The 21,339-nt window shown below is 42.2% G+C and overlaps 1 protein-coding gene across 1 annotated transcript in view; it reads left to right on the top strand.

Annotated features, from left to right (window-relative positions):
- The window catches only part of Mboat1 (membrane bound O-acyltransferase domain containing 1), a 94,441-nt gene that overhangs the window by 32,639 nt on the left and 40,463 nt on the right, over nt 1-21,339 (top strand). The window contains exons 2-4 of the mRNA XM_051194499.1: nt 12,040-12,185; nt 13,039-13,116; nt 19,579-19,674. Of these exons, the coding sequence (XP_051050456.1) occupies nt 12,040-12,185; nt 13,039-13,116; nt 19,579-19,674 (320 nt within the window). The remainder of the gene's footprint in view (nt 1-12,039; nt 12,186-13,038; nt 13,117-19,578; nt 19,675-21,339) is intronic.

The following is a 21,339-nucleotide window of genomic DNA, read 5'->3' as shown; positions in this document are numbered from 1 at the left end:
ACTCTAATTCTTGTTAGAATTTTCTTAGAGTGAAAGTTGGGCTTACAAGGGCCTTGGTAAATATAGACTTGGGAAGGCAATAACTTTTACTTTATTCCTTTTTATTTTTATGTGTATGTATTTTTGCCTGTGTATATGCCTGGTGTGTGTGTGTGTGTGTGTGTGTGTGTGTGTGTGTGTGTGTGTGTGTAGTACTTGTAGAGACCAGAAGAGGGCATAAGATCCTCTGGAACTAGAGTTACAGACAGCTATGAGCTGCCTACCTCCCCTGCTGGTGCTGGGAACAGAACCTGAGTCCTCTGTAAGAGCAACAAGTGCTTTTAACAGCCAAGCCATCTGATTAATTTTAAAAATAAGAGTTGAGGAGACAAGTCTGCAGGTTCTCCATTGGTTTGATAAATATAGTGTGAGGTTTGGTAAATAAAGTGTGAGGGATTTTAACCTCCTGATAATTGGTTTTCATAGCACTTTTTATTTCAATATATGTAATAATTTTCTTTCCTTGAAGTTGTAAAAGTGTTTCCTACTGTCAGTGATACCCCTTGGTTAGATTAGAAGGACCATTGTAATGCTTCCTATTCAAGTTGGGAGTGAGGATTTGATATGAACACAATTTCTTTGGTAATAATGGTGTCACCTGGCCTTGAAGAGGCCACACTTTTTATGAAATCACCAATGGTTCCAGAATATGCATGGTCACACATCACAATTTTGACAAAGGTTTCTGAGTATCTTGACCAGGCTTGATCGACTTGACATTGTCCTTTCAGAATACAGGGCCCCATGTCACCACTAGCTCTCCACTCTGTCCTCTTTATCTTTGAAACTGCTCCCTAATATGCTCACCAAATCTTTTGTTTCTGAACATAACCTTCATTAATCCTTCCTTCCTTCCTTCCTTCCTTCCTTCCTTCCTTCCTTCCTTCATAGTATTGAAACCCTAATGGAGATGTCAGGCACTATGGATGCTGTTACATAGCTGTTTATTTGGAATTAAAGCAAAGCTTGCTTACTATTGAAAATAAGATTAACATATAGTTGATAATTGTGTTTTTGCCACTTGAGAAAGGGATGAGTCTTAGGGATGTGCAGTTGCTTCAACTCTTGATTTCCATTTTATTAGACACAAATATTTTGGAGAAGGCGATGATGTAATGGGAGCTCAGAATAGCGTAGGTCCTGGGGAATATACATAGTGACAGCATCCCTCTTTTGACAGCCACTCTCCTCCATTCCTCGATGGCTACCAAGCCTTTGGGTCCCTCCGCTTTTGGAGATGTGACATTTCTGCTGTACTCCAGCTAGCCCCATGAGAACTTTGCTTTATGAAAACTAAATGGCAATGCATTTTATTTTCAAATTAAACCAAATTAAAATTAATTTTGTTTTGAGACTTTTGAGAATTTCACAGCATATTCTGAGATAATTGGTTTTGCCCCTGGGTATTGCATAAGACAGTAGGTCCTAGCTGTGCTTTTTCCTGTGTCCCTAAAGGCCTCACTCATGCTAAGATGCTAAGTAGCAATTATTATTATTATTTTTGTTATTATTATTACTACTGATGTTATGACTTTGGAGAAATTTACTTTGGAGTAATAAAGTTTTATCTTAAGTTCACCAAGAAAAAGATTGTTCATAGTTAGCTTTTGTTTGTTTAGGAGAAAACAGGTTATGGGCAAAGAAGCCATTTGTTGGGAGTTTGTTTTTCTTTTTCTTTATCTTATTTAACCTCTATTTTACCCACTGGGAAAACACTGATGGTAGTTATACTGACTGCCTTATTAGTGACAGAAAACAGCTAAACACTTGAGAGAGAAAAAAAGTTGTTTATTTTTTTTATGGGACGGCATCATGTTATTGATGCTGATTGGATTGATTTTTAAAATTAATTTTTATTAAGAATTTAAAAGTAAAGAGGAGATTAGAAATTGAGTTGTGAATGTTGTGTTTTAAAGACACAATTATGAACCCAAATGTCATTTGGAAAAGCTGGTGGGCCAATTGCCTTTTTACATGTAGGCCATGTTGGTTACTAAACTTCACAGGAGTTGATTATTTCTTAGGTGTTGTGATTTGGGGGAGGTCTGCATCCTGCACATGATTTCTAAAAAAGGTTGTTCCGAGAAACTGGTGGCCACTAATTAGTGCCTCTGGGCATCCCCCCCTTTGCTTGGTGTCAGAAAAACAGTTCAAAGCAACAAAAGAGATGCTAGTTGCAATATCTAGCAGGTGTTGCACATTTCATGCTGTGGGGATGCTGTGTTCACCACCTGATGTGGATTAACTTAATTTGTGTGAGAGTAGCTACACTATTGCAACTTTGTATATATATTTTGCGTGTTTACATTTATTTGTTTATCTGTGTATGTGTGTGGATTCCTATACCCACATGGGTGCTTGGGAATGAATTCAGGCCATTAGCTTTGGCAGCAGGCATTTTTAGCTGCTGTCATCTTCCCTGCCCCCTTCTCACTTTATAGAGACAGAGGCTATGCAGTTTTGCTGAGGTTCTGTCCGGGACAGGTGCCCTCTGTTCCACAAGGCCACTTTTACTCTGTGTCATTGTTCTACTGTCCCCTGCTTTCTGCCGATTCAGGGACTGTGTGCAGCTCATACAGGTGATGCTGCTCTCTGCAAGAATGCTTGAAGATGTTAGTCTATTGATCCTGAAACTCCCTGGCTGAAGGCCAGTCAGCCATGACCATGTGCTCAACCACTAACCAGGAAATTGAAAGTAGTGTACCTGGGTTGAAAACAACTGGGCAGACTCCTCCATCCAGTGCCAGCCTCAAGGGGTGTTAGGGTAAGGGAGAAACAGTCTTATATTTGATGAGTGGCAGTTTAATGTGACTTCAACATTTAGAAAACATAACTAGCAGGGCTTAAAATTTGGATGTACGATAAAGTACATCCAAGACTTTGTCTTACATCCAGTGAGTAATTATATGTAGAAAAGTGTCTGTATGGTGTTGTTTGTAACAACAAAAGCTGTAAGCAAATGAGAAATGATACAATGCTGTCATGCACTTAACATCCTGGACAAATGACACACAGTACACTTTGCTGTCTTTCCTAGATATAGGACTGATTTGAAAATAAGACCCAAGCAATTACCACCAGAGATTAAAATATTACTTTAATAATGATGGACCTGGCTGATCTCAATAGGCTTTCTGTCTCTTTGCTATTAATTATCATCATCATCATTATTATTATTATCATTATTGCTGGAGTATCCAGGGTTGAACCTAGGGCCTCATGCATGCCGGGTGAGCTCTATATACAGTCCTGTCCCTTTCTTCACTTTTTATTTGGGGACAGCATCTCTCCAAGTTCCCCAGGCTGGCCTTAAACATATGATCCTTTTGCCTCTCTGTACCACCAGGACCAACCTTACATTTTTACTCTTGAATGAAACCAACTTCCTGTCCTTACAGTAGCAAGACTCCTGGGTGTAGGTAGGCAGGCTTATTCTTGATAAGGGAAGCCCTAAGAGCCTGGACTGGTCATGCTCAGTGCTTCCCTTTAACGTTTGTTAAATCATCCACTCCCTACCTGGGGACTCCTCGGAATGCATCTTCCTTGTTACCGTTTGGATCTTAAACATCCTCCGAAGGTCATGTATTGAGGGATTGTCAGCCATTGGCACTGTTGGGTGATGCTGGAACCTTTTACAAGAATGGGGACTGTTGAAAGTGTTGCAGGGGATATAGCCTTGAGGAACAAAGGGAGACCCTGGCCCTCCCTTTTTCCCAGTTTGCTTCCCAGTGTTCATTAGATGAACAGACCCCCTTCCGCATTCATTTTCCACCATGATAATCTGCATCAGGACCACAGATATGGGACCAAGTGGTTATGGACGGAAACCTCTGAGGCCGTGAGCCACAAAACCCTTTTCTCCTCTAAGATGATCTACCCAAGTTTTTTTTTTTTTTGTGTGTGTGTGTGTGTGTTTGGTCACAGCAACACCAAGCTGACTAACATACCTTCCTGGGAAATGGAAAATTCAGGCCACCTGTAAAAATCTAAGGAGCGAGGAGTATTCACCTTCCACTGCCCCACACTGTGGGATACCCGAAGCTTTAAGAAGCAGAAGTTAACTTGAGAGGATCGGATTTCATGTATTAGTTGCTTTTCTTATTGTTATAGAGGAGTTTCTTGAGGAAGGGAAGCTTGCTCAGGCTCATAGCTCAGGCACTACAGTCTAGCCTGGAGTAGGAGGCTGTGGAAGCAGCTCTGGCTGTGATGGCAAAAGGCTGCTTGCTCACATCCTGGTGGATCAGGATGCAGAGAAAGGGAAAGCCAGTGCTCAGCTCTCTTTTTATTCTGCCTGGATCCCAGTCTATGGCATGGTGCCATATACTCAGGATGGGTCTTCCCTCCAGGCCAGTCTTCTTTGGAAACACCCTCACAGGCATACCCAGAGGAGTGCTTGACTTATGCCCTAGGCATTTACTAGTACAATCAAGTTGACAGAATTAATCACCACATTGAGAAAGATAACCATCTTCATAGCTGAGTGGAAAACCATATAACAGGGTAGGCATTATACCATGACTGTACGAAGCCAAAGGAGAAATGAATGCCTGTGAATAGTAACTACCTTTTTATATTTAAATTAAATATAGAAAAGGTATTAAGGAATGTTCACTGGTCTTGTAAGAAGGAAGGTGGGTAGTAAGATCATCCCTTCATTTAATTTTTTCATCTTCAATTGAAAATAGATTCCTGTCATTTTATTTGAAGTGAGCATTTATTAATTTTGTAATAAAATGAAGTCAGTGAAAATTCACGAGGCTTCTTACAATAGACTTCATTTAGATGTGGTTTTATTCGGTGCCTGGAAGAAGGAAAGGCACGCATCCCTACAGTATGTTTCATTCAGTCCTGGAACCTAAGGTTCTGTTACGAGTGTGTCGTCCCCCTCCCCCCACCAGTTTGGTCCCACCGCCACACCAGCCCTAAATGACACACAGAGAGACACTGTATTAGATATAATTCTGTTGGCCAGTTACTAGTGTTTCTTATTGGCTAACTCTGTCTTAAATATTTACCTATTTCTATTAATCTAAGTACTTCCATGTGGTCTTATCTTACTGGAGAGAGAGACCGGCATCCTACCCTGTAAGTCCTCCATCTTGGATCTCCTCCCAGCTTCTTCCTCTCTCTTCCTTGACTCCTAGTCCTGCATATCTTACTTTCCTATTGGCCAACAGTGCTTTATTCATTAACCAGTATGAGAAACGTATTTACAGAATAATATCTCCCATCAAGGTTCAGTTTGTCTGAAAGCCTTATGCACTCCACATGGACCAATTGGTGTGTGTGTGTGCGCGCACATGTGTGTGTGTGTGTGTGTGTGCACGCATGTGTGCGTGTGTACATGTGGTGTATGTGTATATTACATGTTTATGTATTACATGTTTATGTATTTGTACCTCTGTTGTATGTAGAGGCCAGAGGTTGACATCAGATCTCTTCTGTGATGCCAGGCACAGTTGCTGGGGGCCCAAACCTAGTCATTATACTACCATGGCAAGCACTTTTTCAACATAATCATGCCCATAGCAACTCCTTATGTGCTCATTATTAAAATTTCAAATCTCATTACGATTTTATTAAGTGCAACATATAAGTATGTATTTCATATGAAGCTTAAAATATCTAAAGACATCTTCAGATATAACAGCATTTAGAAACCAAACCCTGGGGATGCCTTAGAAGAGTTAGAGTACCTGCTGTATAACCACAAGTAATGAGGACCTGGGTTCAAATCCTTGCACATTATGTAAAAGAGCTAGGCATGACCTTCCAAGCCTGCACCCCCAGCACTGTTTTGAGGGGCTGAGACAGGAAACTGTTTGTAAACCCTGTGTAAAAACTTAGGCCTGTAATGTGCTAAGTCTTCCTTGTAGCCTTCTTCCAAAGGATAAAGCAGAGGATGTGGAGGAGCACCCTGGATTTACCGGCCAGCACATAGGAATGCCATGTCAACAAGTGTCAGTGATGTCATAGTTCCCATTAGCCAGGTAGTAAAAGCAGATCTAGCTGTCAGGAGATGGCTGTAGAGAGTGTGGCTATGGTCTCCATGTCCCTCTGGGGACCATTTGAGGGGTTGGGACCAATCAATGTAAGTCTGATATGTGTTTGTAATGCCTTTATACTGTGGCAATATTCATATTCCCTTCGTGGGAGCCTGTGGAAGTGTGGAAGCAGGACCCAGCTCTGGTTTTTTTTTTTTTTTTTTTTTTGGCAGTTGTTGTTGACAGTTTTTGAGAGGATTAAATGAGACAGTAGATATGAATCGCTTTGAATGACAACTGACAGTTGTTGAGCCCCCTGACACATATGTTTCAGTAAATGCTGATTGCCAGGTTGGGGAGATGACTCAGTAGGTAAACTGCTTGCTTCCTCCGTATGCAGAGCTGGGTTCCATCATCTAGAACCCATGTAAGAACTCCAGTTGTGAGTGGTGCTCGTCTCAGTGCTGGGGATTGCTGGGCCAACCAGCTTAGCCGAATTGGTAATTCCAGGTTCAGTGAGAGACTCTGTCTGGAAAGATAAGGTGGGAAGTGACACAAGGAGACACTAGTTGGGTACTAGTGCACGCACATCTACATGAATACACACATTTTTTTAAAAAGCGCTTTTGGTCACTGCTCTTTGTTTGAAGCAAAGGACAGTGGACCTTTTCAACATGTACAAACCTAGAATGAAATATCATTCCACAGGGGTGGTTATTGCATGGGAAATAAGATTCTGGGACGCAATATAGGCTGATTGATGTTTATTCGGGGAGAAATCACACGAGAAACAGATGACTGCACCTGTTCCTATGCCACAATGGGCGCGGTCAGTACAACAGGATCTGGTGGGGTAGATATGTCACTATGGGTGGTAGCATCCAAGCAGGGCCAGCAGCTGGGTAGTCCTGTTGGCAGTCCTTTTGGGGTAGCCTCTAGGTAGCTGGCTCCAAGTTATGATGAGGCCCACAGCATCCTCTGTAGCCTTGCCTTCTGGGATAACAACAGTGATGTCTACTTCAGCTCATGGATTTGGGAAGAGGGTTTTTATTGGGCAGTGTTACAAGTCAAGTCCCCCAGTGTTTGGGGATGTGACCATGTTTGGAGATGGTTTTTAAGGAGGTGGTGATGAAAATCGGCCATATAGAATCTAGTATAGATGGTGTCATTATATGGAAAATTAAGACAGTGACACACAGACAGGATGTGAGAACACAGGGCACAGTAGTCAGTAAAGCTAAGGAGAGGCATCAGAGAAGCCAGCCTTGCTCACTTCTTGGTCTCAGCCCTTGATTTGTGGTACTTTGTTATGGCAGCACCAGAAATTGTATAGAAGGCAGTAATTTTGCCTGAGTGGTAGTTCTTCTTGGGAGAATGGTTGGAACAGAGACTTAGCCATACAGAACCATGAGTGACCTCCATGGACTCTGCTGTGACTTCAGCCATCACACTTCATGGTGGTGTTCGTTAATTGTCTCCCTGTGTCTAGGGAAGCAGGTTACTATATAAAATTGACAGAATCATTAGTGTGAAATTTGTCATTGTCCCCCGTCTATTGTAAGCACTCAATAAAAGGCACTTATGTTCAGGATGAGAGGAGATATCAAAGGAAAGTTTGATAGGTTGCAAAATTATGCACATTGATTATCCTTCTTTAATAACATTTGCTTATCCACAGGCTGGGGAGACAAATGGGCTCATTGCAGACTTAAAAACATGTCTTGCTGACATTGCAAGGCTCTGGGAATAAGGATCTCTTTGAACGGGAAAAGTAGCTAAAGGGTGTGGAACAGACACTTTTTGTTCTGTGAAACACAAGACAGAAGGGAATCTCAGTTTGAGTTCTCCTTCTGTTTTCTTTTTTGGGGTGTGTGGGGGGTGAGGGGGGAGAGCAAGGCAAGAGAGTGCTGTTTGTGGTGGAACGACATTCCTTTAAGTCGGGGATCATTTAATCACTTGGTCTTGTCTGGGTGGGTATAAAGCAGTGCCACAGAGGAGAAAGGACCCAGGCCTGCCCTCTTGCCTGCCCCTCCTTGGTGTACTGCTGGTACACCGCTGGAAGAGGGGAAGATCATTTTGGATTGTTGATATTTGCTCTCTGTTAAAAGTAGTGTGCTTGTTTCTCTTCAATTAGGAGGAAGGCACTAGTTTTAGGAGACACAGTTTGTTTTTAGTTGGAAGCCATGAAGGCCACGAGGCACAAATCCCCAAACAATAGCTTTCTACTACAGTGTGGGAACAGCAGAGGGTTTTTTGTGAGCCACATTTGAAAAGCTCAGCACAGCATACCCTGGGCGGGTGGGGTAAGAGCACACACTTTGGGGGTGTGTTTGTTTGCCGCCAAGTGACTTTGAAATCTTGTAAGCTGTGCAAATTGAGCTTGTGCTGGATCTGAGTCATGCCAGCTTAGCTTGTGTTTGGGAATCCGATCAACAAAACAGCTGCCCTCTACTTGTCTTTGTACAGCAGGGTCCACACAATGCTGTAATTGTTGCTGGAATTCAGGAATGAAACTGCAACCCCCAGCATGCCTCTGGAGGCCAAAGCACTGGAAAAGGAAATATCCCACCGGTAGCCTGAGTTCCCTGTAAATATGAAAGATTGAATAAAACAATATCACGAATCATGCATATTTTCTTTATCCATGCTTCCTCTAAGAGATGAGGTTTAATCTTTGAGGGATTTGGTATGTGTTGAATTCTTTTTGTGAAGACAAGTTTTTGGAATAAAAAGGGGAAAAAAAATCTCTCCTTTCCAGTCCCCTTTCTGGAAATGTCCTTGATTTTCAAGTTTGTCTCTGTTGTGGATTTATAAAACTCAGCTTAGGAGCTGAAAGCCCAGAGAATAACTTGGTTCAGGGTCATTTTGCCTCTTTGTACAGAAAGAAAGGAGGAAGGTGACCTGGGTACCTCTGTTTCAAGGTGGATTGTCCTGGAGCAAAGGGGGGCACAAACATGTTACTGGGTCCCGCCCGCCCATAAGGTGCCCAGACTCAGTAGGTCTGGGGTGCCAGAGAAGATATGTTTCTGAACAATAGGCCAAACAGGTTTTTGTTTGTTTGTTTTTCGAGACAGGGTTTTTCTGTATTGCTTTGGAGCCTGCCCTGGAACTCGCTCTGTAGACCAGGCTGGCCTCAAATTCACAGAGATCTGCCTGCCTCTGCCTCTTGAGTGCTGAGATTAGAGGTGTGATGTGCCACCACTGCCCAGCTAAAGGTACGTTTCTAATGGGTTTCCAGGCACTGCTAGTATCACTGTTTTGAGGGCTATGCTCCAAACTTTCTTACTGTATTCTCTGAATCATCTCATGTACAAATGCTCCACAGTTCCTGGTCAAACAGAAAGGATACAGCAGATTTCCCTGTGGCCACTCTCCTGAATGTACCCTCCTCCTGTGGCTATCGGCTGGTCACTGGGCTGAGAGGAAAGAATGAACGATAAATACACACACACACAGACACACTTAACTTTTCAATTTTTTTTTTTTTTTTTTTTTTTTTTTTTTAGATCAAGTCTCCCTGTTCCCTCTGAGGCTGTCCTGGTACTAGCAATCCTCCTGCCTCAGCCGCCGCTCTGCTGGGATTACTTCACCAGATTCTCATTCTGTTCTGTGTGCAGGCTTGCCAGTTGTTTGTTCAGCCTAGATTGGAGGATAGGATCAAAGCTTGCATAGCAGGCTCCCAAGTCCTTTTCTCTGGGTCTTCTAAGGTTGTAAGTAAAGGTGGAGTCTAGTGGGAACAGGGGTGTGGGGGGGGGGGGGGGGGGGTTTTTTTAAAAAAAAATTTTTGGGGGGGGTTTTTTTTTTTGGGGGGGCGAAAGTTTTTTTTTTTTTGATTGGGAAAAAAAAGTGCGCCCCACTGGATCTGATGCCTCCTCCTTCTTCCTCTCCCCCCACCCTTTCCTTCTCCTGTAGTAGCAGCTCCCCCCCCCCCCCCCCCCATCGAGTCTTGGAAAAGTGCTAATGAAATCTGGTGGTTTTATTCTTCCTTTTTTGTCTTATTGCTTTCTAAAAGTGCCTTGATATGCATGCTCATCCTTAGTCCTCGGTCCTTTGAAGGGCTTACATGGCTTTTCTAGCTTGTGATAACGGTTGAAGTACTCAGCATGTTTGCAATTAGATTTACCTTAAGTTTAAAATGTAAAGATACATGCTTTTTTTTTTTTAAATCAGCTGATCTTTCTCACATATTTTGAGGAATATATTTTTTCTTCTTTCCCTTCCTTCGCTGGTTTGCATAAATAGCCCAGGATGTCTTTGAACTCATACATGTAACCAGGGATGATGACCTTGAATTTCTGATCTTCCTGTCTTGGCTTCCTGAGTGCTGAGATTATAGGCATGCACCACCATACATACCTTGTTTCTAATGTCTTAGGTAAAATCCTCCTCTCATCTTCTGTCTTTTTTTCCTCTTCTTCCTTTCTGTCTTACTTTCCCCTTATTGTTCATGCTGGAGATCGAGTCCAGGATCTCACACATGTAAGACGATTGCCTTACCGATAAGGTATGCCCACGGCCCTTACAGATGTGTCTTCAGTGATAGATCAGAGGGACTTGTTTCCAAAGGAATGTGGTGTCTGTCATTAAAGTTAGCCAGACAGAAGAATAGAGCCACGTTCCTGAGTCAATATACCCTGCTGTGGCTATAGACTGGATGCTGGGCTGAGAGGAAAGAATGTTTGATAAATACACACGCGCGCGTGCACACACACACACACACACAGAATGTGGTTGACACTGGCGGTTTAATGTGGGCTGTGTCTCTTGTGATCCTCAGTGTCATGCCTTGAACTTGAAGACTGTTTTCTTATTTGGTGCTGATTTAAGATAGGAAAACTGGGATCAGAAAACATCTGATGGCCACTTTGGCAAAATCTTGGAATTTTAAGTTTAAAAAAAAAAAAGAAAAGAAAAGAAAGAAAAGAAAGAAAGAAAAAGAAAAAAAACATTATCAGTTAACTATTCTTGGTGTTGTTACTAATGCCTGCCAAGCAATAGCTTAGGGAAGAGGTCTTATGCTGGCTCAGGGTGTTCAGGGATCTAATCCACCATGGAAAAATCCATAGTCAGGAATCTGAGGGCAGATAGGAAGTAGGGCTTCCCCTCCCATGACGTACTTCCTCCAGTGAGGCTTCACCTACTAATGATATAGCAACCTTCAAGAAACTAGATAGCATCAGCATCTATGGACTCAAAAGTTCCATCACATCAGCCTGTAGGAGGTGTGCTGTATTTAAATCACAGCACAAGGACATGCCAGACATATACTCTTCCCTTTAGGGAAGTGCTGAAGGCCTGGAAAGCAGACCCAGTCAACAGACTTCCCAGATCCTTAGAGCATGGTTCCCAATCTGTGGGTCACGAACCCTGTGCAGTCCTATTCAGATATCCTGCATATCAGATATTTGCATTATGATTCACAACAGTAGCAACATTGAAGTTACGAAGTAGCAACAAAAACAATGTAATGGTTGGGGGTCACCACAATGTGGGGAACTGTATTAAAGGGTCACAGCATCAGGAGGGTTGAGAACCACTGCCTCGGAAGGAGAGCATTTGGAGGTTTGAAGGGGCTGGAGAAGGGACTCTGGGGTTTATTATTTCTTTATCTTATCTTATTTTATTTTTGTGTGTATGAGTGTTTTGCCTGCATGTATGTCTATATACCGCATGCATGTGTAACGCCCAAGGAAGACAAAAGAGGGTATCAGACCCTTGGAAATGGAGTTTTAGATGGTTAAGAGCTGCTCTGTGTGTGCTGGGAATTGAACGAGTATTGTTAACCTCCAAGCCATTGTCCCAGCCCTGGGTTTATTACACCATGCGAAGGCACGATTCTCCTTCTCCTTCTGTTGCTCATCCCTTCTCCAAACACTCAGTGAGGTGGTAAAAAAAAAAAAAAAAAAAAAAAAAAAAAAAATCTAAGTTTCAGAGGCATCTGGGTATAGACACCTGAAAACCCAAAACCTATTTATATAGGCAAAACACTGAAAACACCTATTCTCTGTCTCCACAGGTTAACTTTGTGGCTTGCCAGCTCTTTGCCTTGTCTGCTGCTTTCTGGTTTAGAATTTACTTACATCCCGGCAAAGCTAGCCCTGAGGTCCGTCATGCATTGGCCACCATTTTGGGCATTTATTTTGTTGTGTTTTGTTTTGGCTGGTGAGTATGAACCACATAAATTCTAATGTTTATCACTTAGATGTTTTGTGATGATATTCTTGGTAAGAAATATATGGCATTGTAAAACACCTAGACCTCTACAGACTTCCTTGAGTCATATAGACAGAATGCTATAAGATTTAATTCTTCCCAAGAGGGGACTCCTCCCTAGTCCTTGTGGATGTTGGTGTGTTTCTTGTCTTGTTGTTGGAGACATAGTGTTACTCCAAAGACTTGAGTGCAGGGATTAGGGTCGAGTCATTCTCTAACAGATAGGGAGTTCACCTTAGTACAGCACCTCCTAACACACAAAGATGTCAAATACCTAGGGAGTGGCACTTCTTAGGGTTCACGTGATAGAGACTGGTTTCTGGAAGTGTTTCTTCAAGGAAATTGTGAGTTTGGTGAAGGTACCAGGATACCGCTCTATGGCCACAAACCTTTGGTAAAGGACACAGATTTTGAATCAGCCACTGTGTTAAAACAACAAGAGCAACAATAACGAAGATCCCTAACATATGGGGAAGTGGGATTTTGGTATTGGTACTGTGAAACTTAGAAAAATAGCTTGGAGACTTAAAAACATGAAGTCCACCCAAAAGAATTCCTTTTGGGCTTTCAATGTAATATGGATGTAAACATCCTCATCTACTCACTGACAGATTCCAGACGTTCGATGCCCAGGCTTTCCAGTGTCTTTTCTGAGATACAGTGTTTTGATTCTGTAGAATAACACTTTGACTTATGTTTTCTTATGAGTTAACTTTGGGATGGGTAGGGGTGGGGTATTCAATGGGTAGGTCAGTCTGAATTGTTCTCAGCATCCTCTCTCCCCTTTCCTTGTATCTTAAAGGTATGCTGTACATCTCTTTGTACTGGTGTTGATGTGTTATGGAGTCATGGTCACTGCAGGTGTATCCAATATTCACAGGTAAGATGCTGAGATAGAGCAGTATTCAGGGAGGAAATGTGTTCTGGGGGAAATGTATTTTGCTTATTCCCCATGAGTGATATGTCTGAGCTTCTCCAGGATGTCAGAGAACAGGCAGGATAGGAATCTTCAAAAAAAAAAAAAAAAAAAAAAAAAAAAGGCTTTATGGAAAAAGGATGTAAAGCGGTATTCAGTTGAAAGAAGGTTTATCCATTTATCAGGCAGCCTCAATCTGGGCACAAGTTAGATATTTGCTACATTAGAGTATGATACAACTATAGGAAGGAATAAACTCTGGAGATACAGCATGGCATGTTTGCATCTAAAAATAATTGTGTTGAATGAAGGGAGCCACCTGTATTATGTTTTAGAAAACACAAGCTAATCTATGGTGTGGGGTGGTGCCTAGAGATGGGGCAAGGGTCACGAAAAGAAGAATAGGAAAATGTGCAGGGGTGAGGCAAAGTCCATTCTCAGATTTAGGTACAGTTTTCTGAGCGTTTGCATATATCAAAACTTATTAGTTGTATACTTTGAATATGTCAATGTATATCACACAAGAGAATCACTCAGTGAGAAAGCTAAGTTTTGCTGTGATATTTGCCATCAAGACACAGAGTAGTTTAATTCTTCCTTGAAGTCTGTATGATCACATGATCAGATGATAGACTACTGGAGTGTTTTACAATGTCTGTCTGTCTTTCTTGTGGTCTGTCTGAAAACTCAGTGTTGATTCTGTCTTTGTGGGGGTGGTGATCCACAGGTTGAGAACCACAGAATTAAATGATGAGTAATAATGTTACATTTTATAGCACATTTCCTTTTCTTTTTTCCATTTTGTCACATTGGTGTTTTCTTTTTGTTTCTAAAGATCTTCATGCACTTTTTGGTCATATTCTTTCCCTCCCAGATCATTTCCCCCACCCTCCTTACGTCATATCCTTTCTCTTGAACAAACAAACAAACAAACAAACAAATCAAGAGACAAAACCAACCAAGCAAACAAAACCCTCAAACCCCATGCATTCTATTTTGTGTTAGTCAGCTATTCCTGCCCTGGGTGTGTAGTTGATATGCCCAACATTACTCCTTTGAAGAAGACTAGTTTTCTTTCTCCCTCTTATCAACTAACTGCAAATAACTTCTTGGATAGTAGTAGGACTTCGCCTTGTTACCCGTGATAAAATGTCAGTTCTTCCTCATAATGATTTAACACTGTTGGGGCATATTCTGGTTTTCAGAGGGTCAAAAAGTATATATGTGCCCTTGTTTCATGGCAGGCCTCGGTTTCTAGGTTTCACTCTGGAGTCTGGAAATGGGACATTCCAACCTAGATGGAGGTGGACCATTCACAGACAGACAATGATTTTCACTGTAACAGTTTTGTGGTAGTAGAACACTCTGCCATAAAGATGCCCAAATTTGTTCTTCATCTTTCTATTTGCTTGAATGGTTGCTAGTTTGCAGAAGTAGGGAGTGGGCCACTTCCCGAAGGAAGAACTCCATATAACTTAAACCAAGTTCCAAAGTTCTTTTCATCTCCATTGTTTCAGGGAAAGAACATGAGGCTGAGGCTAGCAAATGTGAAATCCGGACAGGTGGGGTTGCCTCCCTGTGTTTAGCTTTCTCCAACTCCCGTGAGGTGTGGGGTTTGTAATAGTGTGAATGACTTTTTTCTTTTTAATTAAAAATTTCTGAATGACTATGAATAACCCCTCCCATGTGTGCATATGTGTATGTAGATGTATGCACGTGGTACACGCATGCATGCACATGGATGCAAAGACCAGAGTAGAATGTCAGATGTTCTGATGTCCTCCTCTGGTGCTGGACACCTCATTCCTTTTGAGACACTTGTCTCTCACTGAAACTGGGAGTTCACTACTTTTGTCTAGGCTGGCTGTCCAGAAAGCTTCTAGGATCCGTCTGTTTCTCCCACCCTCATACCCCAACTGCCAGGGTTACAGGCAAGAACAGCCATGACCAGCCTTTTACTAAGCAGTTGCTGGGAATTTGAACTCAAGTCTTCATGCTTGCATATCAAGCATTCTTACCCACTGAGCCAGCTTCCCAGTTCCCTTGAATGCAAATTCAGAAGATGATGGTCTCATGATCACATCTAAATTGTTCTCCTTTTCATGTCATGTTGACATCTTGTGGCTCAGAAGAGATATGGAGAGGTAGTGTTTACTGTCTGCAAGGAACCCGTTTCTGGCCTAGCTGTTCCTCAGAATGTTTTGAGAGAGTTCTTAGGGTACCACCTCTGTTTCCATCCCAAGTCACAGGATTAGGCAGGAAGCACACATCAGCTTGCTCTACCAGGACCAGCTGAAGCAGATCTGGTTCATAACTTGCAGGATGGAGGCCTTGTGTGACAACTGGTGATGTAGTTAATTGATTCTAGAGACCTTGCTTTGTGCTATCTCCTAGGCTAAGCTCTTTTTTAATGTATTCTATTATTCTTAATACATAAATGATTAATACATCAGTTGATACTTAATTTCATTATTGCTAACACAGTCTTTCTAAAACAAATGCGTAGGATATAGATTTTCTTTTATTTTTTTTGAGTTGAGGTAATGAATAAATTTTTATAGAGAGAACATACCCAGTCAGGTCAAAAAGAGAACATTACTAACTGTCCTGTTCTAATCCCTGCCATACTCCTCTTTCCAAAAATAGCCACCCTGCCAACTTCTCATACCACAGATTGCTTTTACAAGTGCTGGGGTTTGAGCTCTTATTACTTTGTGTCCACGATATATGTTCTCTGCACCTCACAGGAATTCAGGTCCAGGCAGAACAAGAATGCCATGTTGTGTTAGGATTCAGTATTTATCCCTGTCGTTGGCAGCTGTAGTTTAATTGCAACAACTGGATTGAATCTCTTTACCTTGTCAGCCAGGGAAGAAACAGGTGGGACTATAGTTGACCAGGTTCTAGAAGAATCTATTTTCTGTTAAATCTGCCTTGTACTTCTGCCTTGAGCTGGTGAGCTATCTGGGGAAAGGGCCCGGAAGCCAGAGGCAGCAAGGCTTCCCTCCCCTCCTCCTGCTCTTGCTTCTCAGGGCGTGTGATCTTGGCCATTGGCTTTGTAGACTGTCTTTGTGGTTGGAAGGGATAGAGGATGGATCCAAAGTAAGAGAGGCCTTTTTCGATGGTGTAGGCTGAATATTCTTTATGGAAAGTGTTTTGGAAAGAAGTGTTTCCAGTTTTGAAGGCTTTAAGATTGTGGAATATGAGCGTAGACCACAGTGGCATGAATATTGAATCTGAAACCTTAATATTGGAAATGTTTTGCAATCTGAATCCTTCTAAGGGTTGACATAACCCTCATCCTTTTTGAAAATTGTGGAGTATTTTTCATTTTAGAATATTTCAGATTTTGAATTTTTTTGTTAAGCCTCTTTAATCCTCACTGTTTTCCTTTCTTGTTTTTGGTGATGCTGAGTAGCAAGCTCAGGTCTTTGTGCACAGTAGGCAAATGCCCGGCCATTACCCTTCCGCTGTAACGACGTCCTCCATAACTAAGATAAAAGAGAACCTGATGTTGTATAATGCTTTAGAGAACTCTTTATGCTTTCTACCTGGCTATTGTCCTTACTTTACTACTCCCTGGGCTGACCTAGAATTCATGAGTTATTTTAATGTGAATATGTGAGTCTTAGTACAATTTAATGTCAGAATATTCATCTTCCCTGGTTTATGACATGTTAGAAGTTATAGCTTTTGGATTTATGTCTATATCTGATGGTTTCCTGAGACATATAAAATACTAACTGTATTCATTTCTTCTAATAGTCATAATGTCTCCCTACCCCCAATCTGCATGTCAGGCTAAGGGCTGCAATGCTTAGGGTTCCAGTAAGTTGGGGAAGCAGATGTACAAGTGGATAATTGTAATTTATTAGTGTTCTGTACTAGAAAAATGTAAAGAGCTGAGCAGTGATTTATGCTGGGTTTGGGGGAAAAGGAGTGGCGTAATAGGTAGGATGCTCTAGAGAAGCAAGACCAGTAGAATATGCATATATATCCAAGCATGATGGTATATACTTTTAATCCCAGTGCTTGGAAGGCAGAAACAGAGGCAAGTAGATCTCTGTGAGTTCCTGGCCAACCTAGTTTACATAGAGTGAGGTCCAGGCCATCCTAGTCTATATAGAGGGAGTTCCAGGCCAACCTAGTCTACATAGAGTGAGTTCCAGGCCAACCTAGTCTACACAGAGTGAGTTCCAGGCTAGCCAGTTACAAAGTTACATGGTGGGACCCTGTCTAAACACACACACACACACACACACACACCACAGTGGGACAGAGAGGCAGAGACAGAAATGGAGAGATTGAGACGATGCACAGACACACAGACAGAGACAGAGAGACAGACATGTACATACATGTAATTAAGGGGCTTTATTAGATTGGCTATATATATATGATGGAGGCTGAGTAGTACAGCAATGGCTATCTGCTGGAAAGGCAGAGAACTGTGTAGGAATTTAGACATCTCAGAAGTCATAATGTGACACTAAAGTCTGGAGCTTCTTATATACAGAGCCCACATTGGAAGATTGGAGAAGTTGGAGTCTGATAATAGCTGCACATGCTCAGAAATAAGCAGTTATACCTGGAGAGATGGCTCAGCCATTAAGAGCACTGGCTGCTTTTCCAGAAGGCCCAGGTCAATTCCCAACACCCACATGGTGGCTCACAACTACCTTTAATGCCAGTTACAGAGAATCTGATGCCCCCTTTTGGCCTTTATGGGGACTGCACACTCTTGGTACACAGGCATACATATAGATAAAACACTCCTACATATAAAATGAAGTTAGGAAATCTTTAAAGAAAAAGAAGTAGGTGTATGAATGCTGCTTTCTCCATAGACTTTATATCTATATTCCTGTTGGCATTACCACCCACATTCAGGGCTGATCATTGCCTTCAGTTAATCTTCTCTGGAAATACCATCAGAGATACATCCAAAGGTTTATTTCCTCAGCAAAAAAAAAAATACAGTTAAGCTGACGACCAAGATCAACCATGAGGATGTCTGAACAAGTGATAGCAGAGAGATGGCATAGAGGCCGAGCCTTGCCTGAGAACTGGGCAATTCTCAGATGAACTGTAAGATGGAGGATGGAGTGACAGGCAGAAGGAAGGGCATACACAAAGGCATCTGGTCTGAAAACAAGATGCAGTTGTGGACCATGGGCAGGCCAATGTAATTGAGCATTAAATGGACATGGACCATACCTGAAGATGAGTCTACAGCAGTGGAGGAGAACTTAGAGGGGGCTACCCCTTGCATGCTGTGTTCAGGGGTTTTAATTTGACTTGACAGTGGGTTCATTGAACACTTTAAAGTACTGCTTCCATACTTATTTGTACATTTAACACACAATAGATGAATTTGGCTAACAAACACTAAGGAACATTTGTGCTTTCATGAAATGTACAGTCAAGAAAGGGAGACAGTAGCTTATCAGAGTGTCTTAGTCTTCAGAGGCTGGCAACAAAGTACTCTAGCTAGCTAGATAGGTGGCTTATAAAGACAGAAATTAGTCTGTCATATCTCTGGAGGATGGAAGCCAGACTCTAATCAGCCAGGGCTTCTTGTGAGCATCTATCTTGTTATAGTTCTTTATGGGAAAGCTCTCTGGATATTCCCCTGGTTTTCCCAGATTTGCCTCACATTTCCTATGCACCCGAGGATGACTTTGAACTTACAATCTTCCTGCCTCAACCCCTCATGTGCTGGAATTACAGTTGTGTGCCACCACTATAGACACAGAAGAATCCCTTTTTATAAAGATGCTGATCCCAATCATCAGGGCTCTGTCCTTATGATGTAATCTCCCAAAGGCCTTAGCACCTGATACCATCACACTAAAGGTTAGGGTTTTGACATACACATTTGGGAGCATGTATTCTTTCCATTGCACAGATTATTGTATGTGTTTAAAACTACAAGTTGATAAGAATACGTATATATGTAAATGTTTGTCAGTGTACGCAACACAGGTGTGTATTGCTAGTTCATATCGTGTGTCATCTTTCTGAAAAACATAGAGGAGTTGCTCACGAATAAGTGGTAATTGGATGCCTGATGCATGGGTAGGGAGACTCATGTGCATATGGTAGTGATTGATATGTGTTTGATATATGAAGGTCATCATATAATTGTAATGGTTTGTGCTAAGAATGAGTCTAAGAACGTGCCCACATGTACCCGGTACAGTTAAACCAGAATAACTAGAGGAAGAGCCCAGGGATTTGTTCTTTATAAAGCTGTTCCAGTTGATACCAGGGCTCAGAGGAGTGAGTGAAAAGGGGAGATGGGATGGAATGTTCACAACTTTGTGACCAGTCACTTGCAGAGGGTGAGAGAGGGGACAAGGAGAGTGTTTGTTGAGCAGTTTACTGTCATGCACATTAATCTGGTCCCTGTGATTTGCATTTCAGGTATTCCTTTTTTGTAGCAATGGGCTACCTCACGATATGCCACATCAGCCGAATATACATCTTCCACTATGGGATTCTCACCACAGATTTTTCGGGGTGAGTATTTTCCCAGGAGGGGGACGAGTTGGACTGATTATTTTGACCAGGTCTCTCAGGGTCTATAAACACCAAAGACATTAAGAATCAGCTAAATCACAGTGAGACACTGTGCTGATGAGAAGGTTAAAATTTTAACTTGTTCTGTACAACTGTTAATTCTATACATTGTAAGAAGACTACAGATTACAACCCAGGAACCTCACCCCCTCCCATTTTCTTTAGTCTTATTTGAACACAGTTAGACATGTGATTATGCCATGTCTGTAGCTGCTTTTGTACTATAATGACAGAGTCAAATAGCTATAGCTCGCAGAACTTAATGTATCTACTCAGTTTCCTGTCTTAGGGTCTTTATTGCTGTGATGAAACACCATGACCAAAAGGCGGGCTGGGGAGGAAAGAGTTTATTCGCCTTGGCTTATACTGCCAAATCACTGTTCATCATCAAAAGAAGTCATGACAGGAGCTCAAATAGGGCAGGAACCTGGAGGCAGGTTCCAATGCAGTCCATGAGGGATGCTGTTTACTGGCTTGTTCCCCATGGCTTGCTCGGCCTACATTCTTATAGAACCCAGGACCAGGAGCCCAGGGATGGCACCTATAATGGGCTGGGTCCTCCCCCATCAGTCACTATTAAGAGAATACCCTACAGCTGCCTATTGTAGAGGCATTTTCTTAATTGAGGTTCCCTCCTCTCAGATAACTTTAGCTTGTGTCAAATTTACATGAAATTTTCCAGCACACTTCCTTTATGTATTTCATCTCTTTAAAGAATTTTTAAAAAGTGTGTGTGTGTGTGTGTGTGTGTGTGTGGGCGTGTGCACACGCGTGCGTATGTGTGTGCACACGCATGCTTGTACTTGTGTCTATGTATGTGTATGCAACTTGAACGCAAGTACTGGTGGAAGCCAGAAGAGGACATTGGATTCCTGGAGCTGGAATTATAGATGGATGCCCCCCCCCCACCCGCAGAGAAACTGATCTTGCTTCCTCTGGAAGAGCAGGAAGCATTTTAATGGCTGGATCATCTCTACTGTTCCCTGCATTTCATCTCTTATTAGTTAATAACACATTGTAGCTGATAAACAGATAGTACCCAGATGTCTTTTAGCTTCCTTTGGCTATACTGAACCCATGATTCCACTTCCAGATCCTCTTGACTTCTGTCAACTACAAGGGAGTCTCTGGTATAGCTAGTGACCTGTGACTTGGTGAACCCTGCATCTCCATATTGGCCCTCTGGTACAGGCCTTTGCTAATTCTACATCATGACACTGAGAAAGAAGATAGTGCAGTAGGTAAATAAAGCACTTACCTACAAGCATGAGGGACTGACTTCGATGCCCAGAGCACCAAGTATGGTGGCACATACGTGTGATTCCAGTGCTGGGGATACAGAGACAAGAGGATTCCTGGGCTCACTGGTCAGTTAGCATAGCCTACTTAGAGAGTTCCAGGCTGTAAGAGACCCTGTCTCAAATAACTAGAACAGCAACCGAGGAACAACAGCCAAAGTTATCCTCTGTTCTCCACCAGTGCACAGGAGCCTGCTCTCTCTCTCTCTCTCTCTCTCTCTCTCTCTCTCTCTCTCTGCCCCCTCTCTCTCACACACACAGGCACTCCTACCTCTCTCTATACATACATTCATATTAGTTCAAGCAC

The sequence above is a fragment of the Phodopus roborovskii genome, unplaced genomic scaffold, assembly GCF_943737965.1.
Source record: "Phodopus roborovskii unplaced genomic scaffold, PHOROB, whole genome shotgun sequence".
NCBI classification, from domain to species: Eukaryota; Metazoa; Chordata; class Mammalia; order Rodentia; family Cricetidae; genus Phodopus; species Phodopus roborovskii.
The sequence above is the reverse complement of the archived record's forward strand: the minus strand, read 5'-3'. Positions and strand labels throughout refer to the sequence as shown.